Here is an 11,680-nt window from a genome sequence, read left to right on the forward strand (position 1 = left end):
CTAGTCAGAGGCAGTAGTTTGCAGTGGCCAGAGACCCCATCTCAAAGAAGGTGGGGCGCAGACATCTCGAAGCTGTCCTCTGACCTCCACATGTACACCATGGCACACACGTGCACACACAAATAATTAATACATGAATTAAATATTAGCCATTTGGCTGGGTGTGGTGGCTCATGCCTTTAATCCCAGCACTTGGGAGGTAGAGATAGGAGGATCGCCGTGAGTTCGAGGCCACCCTGAGACTGCATAGTGAATTCCAGGTCGGCCTGGACTAGAGTGAGACCCTACCTCGGCAAACAAGCAAACAAAAACTTAGCCATATTGGTGAACAATTCAGTAGCATTTGGTATTTTGCCAGTTTTGCGCAAGCACCACTGCTGTCTAGTTTCAAAGCGTTTTCGTTACCCCAAAGGGGAATCCTGCCCCTGTCACCAGCCACCTCCCCTTCTCCAATCTTCAGCCACCACTCTGCATGCTGTCCATGGCTGTACCTAGTCTGGACATATTCCTACGAGTGGATCGTACAGCAGTGGATCTCTGTTGTTTGGCCACTTTCAACTGGCATAATATTTCTAGGTACAATCATATTGCAGCAGACGTTTCTTTTCATGGCTGGAGAGTATTTGTCACGAGTATCTACAGTAACGCAATTCTTATCCACTACTGGAGGAATGTGGGGCTGTTTCACTGGGCAGCTGTGAAAATGTGAGCTTGCATAATGTTTGAGCATCTGATTTTAATTATTCTGCGGGTATCACTAGGAGTGGAGTTTCTGGGTCGTGTGACAGTTCTGAAGAACTGCCAAACTGTTCCCACAGTGGCCGAACCTCCAGTAGCCATGGTGGTTACTCCCCACGTTTTTGAAATTGTGGTTGTCCTACTGGGTGTAAATCGGTCCTCGTTATGGGTTGAATACCCATTTTCCTAATGTCTAATCACGCTAAACATTTCTTCACGTACTCATTGGCCATTTGCATATTTCTGTAGAGAAAACTCCGTTAAAGTCCTTTGCCCCATTTCTTAAGTAGATTGTCCTTTTCTTATTGAGTTATAAGGATTCCTTATATGTTCTATACTAGACCCTTATTAGATAAATGCTTTCTAAATATTTTTTCTCACTCATTGAGTAGATTGCCTTTCCATTCCCCCCCACACACACACACACATACATACACACTGGTTTTTTTTTTTTTGGCTTTTTGAGGTAGGGTCTCACTCTAGCACAGGCTGACCTGGAAGTCACTGTGGAGTCTCAGGCTGGCCTCAAACTCACGATGATCCTCCTACCTCTGCCTCCTGAGTGCTGGGATTAAAAGGCGTGTGCCACCACTCCTGACTTCTCATTTCCTCTTTTTCTTCTCTGTGTGTGTTTTGTTTTATTGTTTCTGTTCAAGACAAGGTCTTACTGGATAGCTAAGGCTGGACTTGAATTTACAATACTTCTGTCTCTGCTTCCCAAGTGCTGGGATAATAGACAAGTACCACCATGCCTGGCTCTTCTACTTTAAAAGAAAAATTTTTCTGGCCAGGCATGGTGGTGCATGCCTTCAATCTCAGCACTGGGGAGGCAGAGGAAGGAGGATTGCTGCGAGTTCAAGGTGAGCCTGAGACTACTGAGTGAATTCCAGGTCAGCCTGGGCTAGAGCGAGACCCTACCTTGAAAAAGCCATATATATATAACCCCAGTACCTATGGGGAGCAGAGACCAGAGAATTGCTGGGGTTCACTGGCCAGCCAATCTACAGGAAAAACAGCAGCTCTGGTTTCAGTGAGAGACACTATCTCAAGGAAATAAGTGAATGAGTGAAAAAATAAGGACACCAGACATTCTCGTCTGGCCTCTACACACAAGCATGGGATGTGCCCACCTGCTTGCACACATATACATGCACTACACATGCACAAAACATACTGCATATAAAAAATTAAAATGCTACATGTGTGATAAAAAGAAGGATGGGAGGAAAAAATAGCCTCCTCTGAGAGAGAAGCTGAGACATAAGTCTTTTTGGAGTTAAAGCTTTGCCTAGGAGATGTTGAGGCACTATGCCAAGGTCGCATAGTGAGGTCTGAAGCCAGAGAGGGAAGGGAGGTGCCAGAAATTTTAAGAAAAAAAAAGGGGTGGTCCCTTTAATGAGTTTCAGATGAAAAGGGGTGTGTCTGGACACAGACTATGTGAGAGAAGTCATGGGGGCGATGGAGGAGAAAGATAAAGAACTCTAGGAGGTAAGGTCGCTGAGGAGAAGGGGCTGTTCAGTTGCTACCCTGCTCTCAGATGGGATCCAAGGCCACGACCCAGTGTTTTTGGGTTTCCTTGGTAATAGGAAGTGGCTTATTGCTTCCCTGCATGACCCTAGCCATGGGCAGTAGGAGCTTCTAAAAGTGAGGGAGGGAGGGAGGAAGTTATAAAAGTTTTAACTTTTATGGAGTCCAATATCTCTAGTACTTTGTAATTTGTAGTTTATAAGTTTGCTGTCATATCTAAGAATCCACTGCCAAATCTAGAGCTGTAAAGATTCACCCCTGTATTTTCTTCTAAGAGTTCTGTGGTTTTAGCTCTTGCACTTACGAGTTCCATCCGCCTGGCTGGTTTTTGAAAATGATGTGAGTGGCATGAGTGTGTATCTGTTTCTCACAGCCAGCAGCCTGAGGCCACGTCCTGAGCAGCCTCTGGTTTGGCCTCCAGCAACCTGCAGGCTGATCACACACACAGGTGGGTCACATGGTCGTCAGATGGTGGAACACTTGGGGAGATTGGCAGATTGACAGAAATGCACCTCTAGTACCATTCAAGAACAGTTTATTGAATAAACAGTAGAAATTCAGTCCTCAGGTAAAGCAAGGGAGGAACAACATGGTGCCTTTCTTAAAAATATTTATACCAGCCAGGAGTGGTGGTGCACGCCTTTAATCCCAGCACTCGGGAGGCAGAGATAGGAGGATCACCATGAGTTCAAGGCCACCCTGAGACTACAGAGTTAATTCCAGGTCAGCCTGGACCAGAGTGAAACCCTACCTCAAAAAAAAAAAAAATTATACCATTAGCCATGACTTCTGGCTGGATGGTACCACCCAGAAATAAGGTCAAATCCACCAACTAAACTCAGCTCATGGCGACAGCACTCAAGAGTCAGGAGTGACTGTAGGACGCAGCCCCAGAGAGAGGACCACGAACCAATCACGGCCACAGTCCTGATAAGAGGCAAAATTATTATATTTTCCTCATCAAGGTATGTGAACTTGACATTCTCTCCCCTTAAAGTGGCAGTGACCATGACATGTCAGAGAATCAGGAAGGACCCTATAGCCAGCCGGGCTTGAGCTGGCTCATGGATGGATGACCTGGGAAAGCGCAGATCATGAGAACTGGAAGCGACACATGTAAGGTGCTTAGCAGCTCGGCACACATAGTAGGGGCTTGAGAGTGGGATCTGGATAATAAAGGGTGATGTGTGGATGGTACAAGGTGGCAGAAAGTCCTTGGTCTCTTCCGCTTGTCTCTGAATAGGGGTGCATCCAATGTTCTAACAATATACACATTTTCTCTTAAACACTGTAGTCATCCCACAGAGACCTTTCTTGTGGGACGGAGAAAGGTGATCTAGCATCCCACCTTCCGCTTGCATGGCTCTGGGCCTACCTCAGCAGGCTGGCAGAGGCGGCACAACCTCTCAGATAATTGAAAACTTGAACTAAGCCTAGGCCAAAACTATCCCCCTCTTCTCTGTCTCTTTCTCTCTCTCTCTCTCTTTGTGGGGTTGATCATGGCTACCTTGAGCCAAGAAGGCAATGATGGCTTGGGCTTCCAAAGCCTCCTCTGGGCAAAGGCAGCAAGGAAAATGAGAAGTCTTAAGTCCACATGGGATCTATTGGCACAGGAAGGGATTAAACCTGTCAATCGGAACTTAAAAGTGGATAGTACATAGCTAAGTATACTGCAGGCAGTTCTATAACTCAAGGGTGGATAATTCAGATGCGGCCGGGGTCTGTGGGAGGTGGCGCAGACGCCCTTTCTTCCAGGCGCAGAGGGAAGTTGAGTGGCAGGTTTATCGGGGGGTCTTCCTGGCCAGGGTGCTGACTGTGACACTCTTTTCCTGGGAGACCCTGAGGTCTCCCCCTGGAGTCTTGGCTGGGTGGCTTCTGGGAGCTGCTTTGCCAGCCCCGAGGCCGGCGCTCACGGAGCTGGGGTGATAACTATAGGTGCCACAGCTGCTGCTGCTGCTGCTGATGACAGCTGAGGAGAACGAACCGAGAGCAGGTGTCCATCAGCAAGTGACAATGACAGTGGTCACCTCTGCCTCCAAAGACTCCCTAGTCAACCCCACAACATCCTCGGAAGTCAATCACAGCCAAGACACACAACCAAGGCAATGACCAAGACCGTGTCAAACTGTGTGATGGGAAGACCATATAGGATAGATGTGATACTTGTCCTCCTGGACAGGGAACCCCTCCCCACCCCCGGCGACAACTCCCAAGCCTTTCTCTAGACCACAGTGCCCTGGGGGAGAGATAGCAAAGAGAGGGATGGGTGCGATTTCAGTCATGGTTTTCAGGGGACAACTCAGGAAAATGTTCCCCTGCAGCCAGAGAACCTTCACAAGAAGGAACAAAAAACTTCCAGATAAGGTGAGACAGTGAGTGGAGGTAGCATCTCTGCATGCCAAGGCCCCTGGCTGTCTAAACCCAGCCCAGCTCTCAGGTATACTTACCGATGCTCACTGCAGATGGGTTCTCACCAGACATCCTACAAGACAGAAAGTTAAAGGGTGAAACCACCAGGAGTGGTGGTGCATACCTCTAATCCCAGCAGGAAGGAGGCTGAGGCAGGACAATCACCATGAGTTCAAAGCCAGCCTGGGCCAGCCAAAAGAGAGAGCGAGATAGAGAAATAGACATGATTGTACATGCCTATAATTCCAACACTTGGAGGACATAGGTGGGAGGATCACCACAAGTTCAAGGCCAGCCTGGTCTGCCTAGCAAGTTCCAGGTCAGCCAGGACTACATGGTGAGATGCTGTCTCAACACAGATTTTTTTTTTAACAGGTGAAACCTCAGGGAAGTATCCAGATTCAGATGAGCCTTAGTAAGCTCCTGCTTCTGTGTCTATGACTGTAAGCCATTCTTCTAGCAACCTCTGGTAGAGATGCGGACCTCCACTCAACATAGGGGAGAAAAGAGGCCACTCAGTCTGTGTGGGGCCAAGTCCGTGGCTCCACACAGCCAACTGTGCACATGGCTAGCACCTGACAGCCCTTGCAGGAAGCTGTAACTGAGTTTTCCTGGCAAACCCTGACCACTTTCACTCATGGCGTTACCAACACTGGGAATTCCCTCTTCCTGTTCTCCAATGACTCCCTCAACCAAATAAAGCACCCACAGTGAATACCCCCTTGGCACCACGCTGTTGCTCCAGCCCTCACCGGCACTCCTCGCCCTCCAGCAGCTTGCGGTAGGTGGCGATCTCGATGTCCAGAGACAGCTTCAGGCCCATGAGCTCCTGGTATTCACGCATCATCCGGGCCAGCTCCTCCTTGGCCTGGTGCAGGGCACCCTCCAGCTCGTCCAGCTTGGCCTGAGCATCCTTGAGGGCACTGTCCCCTCGCTGTTCAGCGTCGGCGATGGCAGTTTCCAGGTTAGAGCACTTGAGAGGTGGAAGAACAGAGAGATTAACAGAGCACACAGTGATACCTAGATCACAGTTATGGAGTAGCTCATGTCTGTCATTATACAGACAGAAGCCCAAGGTGACTGCAAGGAGGACTGCAAGCAGGGGAACCCGGGGCTGCTCCGTGTCATGTTGAGGTGACCGTACAAAGGTGTTGCGACAAGAATCTTGGGAGCTGCTGCAATATAGGGGCACAGGAAGAAACTTCAATCATGTCATCAGTCAAGATCACTGACAGCTATAGGATCAAGTATGCCAGACCCAAGAGAATCATGCCTGCGACTCCACTTAGGCCACCCCCGGGGACCAGAAAGCATGATTCCTAGGGCTGCACATCTCCCCAGTAGGACCCCCTTCCTACCTACTAAGCACTGAGAGCACATGTGGCTAGACACCCCCCCCCAGCACTTTGCAAAGAGGCTGATCTAGGTGCTCCCACACGTGGCCAGGACAGGAGCCTTCCCTCAAAGTAGCCTGAACTTAGAGCCACAGGCTCAGGACTCTGTGTTTGGCCCAGGAGCTCCCAGAAGGAGAAACTCGCTCCTTCCTAAAGGGCAGGGCCCCTGTGTCTCCCTCACAGGGGATGGAACTGCGCCTCACATTCTTCCTGGAGTGGCGGCCCACCTGCTTCTTCACATTAGTAATATCACAGTGGATCCTCTGGATGAGGCGGTTCAGCTCTGACATCTCGCTCTTGGTGTGTTGCAGATCATCCCCATGGCGGCCGGCTGCTAGCTGCAGCTCCTGGATCTAGTGTTCCAAAGTCAGAAAGATGGTGATGAGACAAGGAAGGGATAGAGTTCCAAGTGAGGATCTATCACCAGAGTGAGCCAAGGGTGACCCTGAAATGGAGAGAGCCGGCAACCAGTGTCCTTTCAGCTCTGACCAAGAAATCCCTGTCACCCCAGACCGCTAAGCATGTCTGTAGCCTTCTCCCTGGCCTGAGTCTTCCTGGGCTAGACAGGGAAAGATCCAGTCCATACTCACTGAGCACTCTCCATTGGAGAGAGCTCTGACCTTCTTTGCACTGGTTATCATGTATGACATACTCAGAGAGAGGCCAGAGGACGGTGAGGGTGAACCACAGCAGCCATCCCTGCCATTCGTTAGTGATATTGTAGCTTGGGTTGGAACTGCTTCTCAAAGACCTCTGTGTTGATGGTCTGGTCCTCAGAATGGCACTGTTGGGAGAGGCTAGAACCTTCATAAAGTGAGATGCAGCAGGAGGAAATGAGGCCCGTTGAAGGGGGGTGCCCTTGAAGTGGAATCTTGGGACATTTGCCCCTCCCACTCTCTCTTTGCTTCCTGGCTGCCATAAAGGAAGCCGCCTCCTATGCCATAAGCTCCTACCACGATGTCCAGTGCCACACGGACCGAGTGACCAAGGACAATAGTCCCTGAAACCACAAGGCAAAACAAACCTTTACGCCTTGTAAGTTGATTTTCTTGAGTATTTTGTCAGAGAAATTAAGAGCTCAACAGGTGGAAGCTAATGCATGTGAAAAGGAGAGCTAGCATGCAGTGGGAGGGGTCTTTAGAGGGTCTTACCCCAGAGCCATTACTCGCAACGCTCCTAGAATTTCATTTGCTTATGGAGTCTTCCCTGCCTGTCAGAAAGGAGCTCAGCCTTCCCTTTCTTCCCTGTCCAACCCCAGCTCACCCAGTGTTTGTGATCTTCCTCCTCCTCCCTGTGGAATTATGCCCTCATTCCATAAAATATGCCTATTGTACAATGGGAACACCTCACTCAGAGCCTTCTAGAAAACTGCCTGTCTGTTTCTGTTGGATATGTCCATCCACACGAGTTGACGGCACTCTGCTGAGAACTTCTCTGGGTAGACTATCATTCAACTTGGGTTGTAACCACCTCTCGTTCAGCACATCGATGATGCTGGTACAGGGATGCTTCCCAGGAAGGAGGGAAACCCACCTTGGTCTGGTACAGGGCCTCGGCCTCAGCCTTGCTCTTCAGGGCGATCTCCTCATAGTGGGCGCGGACCTCAGCAATGATGCTGTCCAGGTCCAGGTCCCGGTTGTTGTCCATGGACAGGATGACTGAGGTCTCACTGGCATGAGTCTGGAGCTGAGCAATCTCCTGAATTGAGGTGGGGAGGACAGAGTCAGGCTGCCCTTCTCTTCCCCATAAGCGTTCTGGGCCTGGGATCCCTGTCAGAATGGATCACTAAGCCAAAGCAAGGGCATCTCCTTTCTGGATATGTGTCTGCGGAGCCATGGGAGAAAGACTCACAGCAAAAGCATGCATAGCATTCACCCACCAGCTTCCCTGTAGCTTCACAGAACCCAAGCAGCCCTGCTAAGCTGGACCTTGTGGAGCTTTTTTTCCCCCCTGCTTGTGGGCAAGGTCACTCTGGGACCTCGATCAACCGCTCTTAGGTGCCCAGAGGTAGAATCATGCATTTCTGTGGTCAGATAGTGGTAGGCTCACACCTTTCCCTCCAAGCATCTCTCCCTGTGATGATCTGAAGTCCCTCCCCTCGGTGACCCCCTGCAAGGGTCAGAGGAAGCCCTCAGCTGGACAGAGAGAGGCAGGACATGGGCAATAGGAGCATGCTCACCGCATCGTACAGACACTTGAGGAACTTGATGTCTTTGTCCAGAGAGTCCACTTTGGCCGCAAGCTCTACCTTGACTGTGTAGGCTGCATCTGCATCCTGCCAAAATGCCCCACAACCTCTGTCAACACTCCCCTGAACTCACCTGCCCTTTCCCTCAATACCCAGAGCCATCGGATTTTCAGTTTTCCAAGAAGGAAAGCATATGGGTCAATAGTCACTCGTTATCAGTTTCTCAGACTAACCTAACCTTTGAGAATAGGGGAGGGAACAGGGATTGTTTCTCCCAAAGAACACACCGCCCAGGGAGCTACAATATTTCCTCAGGCTCCTATCCAGCTCCTGGCTGTGAGACATGTTCTTCCTATCCAATTTCTGGAGGTGAAGACTGTGATCCCACCCACATTCAGGCCCCAGCCCTCTCCCCAAATGGTACTGGCTGAAGTCCTGGGCAGAATTGCTTGGGTTGGGGCTGGAGAGATGGCTCAGTGGTTAAAGTACTTGCCTACAAAGCCTATGGACCCAGGTTCGAATCCCTAGAACCCCTGTAAGCCAGATGAACATGGTGGCACATATGTCTGAAGTTTATTTGCAGTGGCTAGAAGCCCTGATGTGTCCATTCTCTCTCTCTCTCTCTCTCTCTCTCTCTCTCTCTCTGTCTCTCTCTCTCTTTCTTTCATAAATAAATACAAATAATAATTAAAAAGAGCTTTTTTTAAAAAAAGAATTGCTTGGGATGGTGATATGAGAAAGAGCAGAGCTTGGAGGTGTTTCTCTGCCCACCTTCTTGAGCAGCACAAACTCATTCTCAGCTGCTGTACGCCGGGTAATCTCCACCTCGTACCTGTGAGGAAGGAGAGAAGATGGCCGAGTCAACCAACCTCCTCTTTTCACTGCAGGACAAGCCCTCAGCCTGCTAGAGGTCCAGCAGAGAGTCTCAAGGTGTTATGGTTTGAGTGTCGATGTTCCCAACAGGCTTACATGTCTGAATATTTGGCCCCTGGCTTCTGGAGATATTTGGGGAGGTTGTGGAACCTTTTGAACATAAGACCTAGCAGTTCAATGTAGGTTTGTAGGGGAAGCACTAGGGAAATATAGCCTGGTCCCATTTCTGGCGCCAGCTCTCTTCTTCTTAGTTGGCACTATGAAACAGCTTCTGCTAGAGGCACCTTCACCATGGAGCCACCTGTTGCCATGCCTTTCCTATCACGATGGCCCACGATGTACCTAAAACCAAGAACCAAAATGAACTTCTCCCCCCATGAAATCTATTCTTGTCAGGTATTTGGTGACAGCAAAAGTGTCTATTACAGCAGAAGTGGTCACAAAGAGGCCGGGGGTGGGAGTAAAACGTCTTGGGTGACCTCACTGCTCCCTAGGAAAATACCCAGGTGCCTATGTAGCTTCTCTAACCAGGCTCTGGGTCAGTGAGTCCAGGAACTCCTGCCTATCAACCAGGTAAGATGTTCTCAGCACACTGGGTGCCCTCTCCCACATAAGCAGAGAAGGCCACATGAGCCCCTGACCTGAAGCTTGCTCCCTTGGCCCTCCTAAAAAAATGACAAAGGGGCTGGAGAGATGGCTTAGCGGTTAAGCGCTTGCCTGTGAAGCCTAAGGACCCCGGTTCGAGGCTCGGTTCCCCAGGTCCCACGTTAGCCAGATGCACAAGGGGGCGCACACGTCTGGAGTTCATTTGCAGAGGCTGGAAGCCCTGGCGCACCCATTCTCTCTCTCTCTCCCTCTATCTGTCTTTCTCTCTGTGTCTGTCGCTCTCAAATAAATAAATAAATAAAATTATTTATTAAAAAAAAATGACAAAGATCCAGTATATGACCCAAGACCTCTGGTGGCCTGCTCACCGCTTCTTGTAGTCTTCAACCACATCCCGCATGGTCCTCAGCTCCGAGTCCAGCCTCACCCGGTCCCCGGACAGCGCCTCCAGCTGCTTCCGCAGGCTGCTGATGTGGCTCTCATAAATGGGCTCCAGGTTCTTCCTGCAGTTGTTCAGGTCCAGCTGCTGCAGCAGCTCCCACTTGGTCTCCAGCACCTGGTTCTGCTGCTCCAGGAAGCGCACCTGGAACCCGAATCAACAGCCCCCTGGAACCACACAGATGTTATCACACCCCGTGGACATACACCATTGACTGTGGACAGTTAACTGTGACTTCTCATAAGTGGATTTTTGCAAAATCCCTTGGGTCAATCTCTGACTCTACCCTTGAAGAGCTTTTACGATTGCTCGTCCCCTAACTTTCTGGACCACCAGTCACAGAGAACTTACCCTTTACAACTTTCTTCTACCACTGAACCTGGTCCCAAGAGATGTTCTCCTTGCTTCAGTTAAGTCTGCCTTCCAGAACTGAAGGCCTTCCTTCTGATTAGAGCTTAATTCTCTCAGACCTTTATGGTCTTTAGAGTTCTGGGGATCCACCCAGAGTCCTTCAGGATCACACTACTTCTTTCTCAAAGTAAGGCCGTCCTCTACCTTTTCTACTGTCTCCCAGAAGATCCCCAAATAATACAACTCACCCATTCCTTCACTCTGCTTGCCTTGCAAATCTGTTCTCGTCTTGCAATGATCGAAACCTTCTGAGGCCTAGTATCACTCATCCATCCACACTGCCCATGCCACAGGGAAAATGCTCCCGTGTCATTGGACTGCCTGATCTCCTACTACAAAACTCACCTTGTCGATGAAGGAGGCGAACTTGTCATTCAGGGCCTTGATCTGCTCCCGCTCCTGGGCGCGCACCTTCTGGATCTCGGGGTCCAGCTCCACATTGAGTGGGGCCAGCAGGCTCTTGTTGACGGTGACGTGGTGAATGCCCCCAGGCAAACACACGGATGAACAGGTGGGTCCCAAGGCCACACTGCCAAACATGCTGCCAGGAAAGCTACTGGCCCTGCCCCCTCCATACCCAGAGCTGTACCCCTCAGCCCCCCGAGCACCACTGCGTGCCACAGTGAAAGAAATCCGCCGGTTCCCCCCAAGACTGTGGAGGCTCCGGCTGCCAAGGCCAGGCCCAGCTCCTTGGCCAGCACGGGAAGAGACCACGCTGCCCACAGCCTTCCTTGGCACCACTGCAGAAAGCATGCTGAAGTTGCCCTTGTCGCTGCCGGACCTGATGCCCAGTTGCCAACTCATGATGGGGAAGATGGCGCTGATGAAGACAGGGTTGGAGAAACACACTCACCAAGGGCTAGAAAGCACAGCACTGGGGCACCAGAGGGCTGCCTCCTTTTATGCCCGCTGAGCCCTGGACACCGGAAAAGGGCGTCTCTCCACTATCTCCTGCCCTTACTGGAGAGCCTAGGCAATTTGCAGAACACAGATCTAAAAACCTTTGAGCAACAAAGTCTTGTTGATAGCCAATGAAATAAGCTGCTCCTGCACACTGTAGTGGTCTAATTTGGAGATTATCTGCTCTTTAATTAA

The 11,680-nt window shown here is 50.3% G+C and overlaps 1 protein-coding gene across 1 annotated transcript; it reads right to left on the reverse strand.

Annotated features, from left to right (window-relative positions):
* Positions 1–5,422: 5,422 nt before the first annotated feature.
* LOC101617458 (keratin, type II cytoskeletal 74) lies at positions 5,423–11,389 on the reverse strand. Its single transcript, XM_045152458.1, has 7 exons — positions 10,931–11,389; positions 10,104–10,318; positions 9,028–9,088; positions 8,248–8,343; positions 7,602–7,766; positions 6,296–6,421; positions 5,423–5,647 (listed from the first exon to the last, which is right to left on the reverse strand). The coding sequence occupies exons 1-7, from the start codon at positions 11,387–11,389 to the stop codon at positions 5,423–5,425; spliced, it is 1,347 nt and encodes a 448-aa protein (XP_045008393.1).
* Between the last annotated feature and the right edge of the window lie 291 nt (positions 11,390–11,680).

The sequence above is a fragment of the Jaculus jaculus genome, chromosome 6, assembly GCF_020740685.1.
Source record: "Jaculus jaculus isolate mJacJac1 chromosome 6, mJacJac1.mat.Y.cur, whole genome shotgun sequence".
Taxonomy (NCBI): domain Eukaryota; kingdom Metazoa; phylum Chordata; class Mammalia; order Rodentia; family Dipodidae; genus Jaculus; species Jaculus jaculus.

Excerpts from the sequence above, each read along its gene's own strand:
- LOC101617458 (XM_045152458.1), bottom strand. The coding sequence starts at position 11,389 with ATGAGTTGGCAACTGGGCATCAGGTCCGGCAGCGACAAGGGCAACTTC. Across the intron at positions 7,767-8,247 it reads TCAAGTGTCTGTACGATGCG|GAGATTGCTCAGCTCCAGAC; the intron begins GTGAGCATGCTC and ends ACCTCAATTCAG. Across the intron at positions 6,422-7,601 it reads AGGCCCTGTACCAGACCAAG|ATCCAGGAGCTGCAGCTAGC; the intron begins GTGGGTTTCCCT and ends TTGGAACACTAG.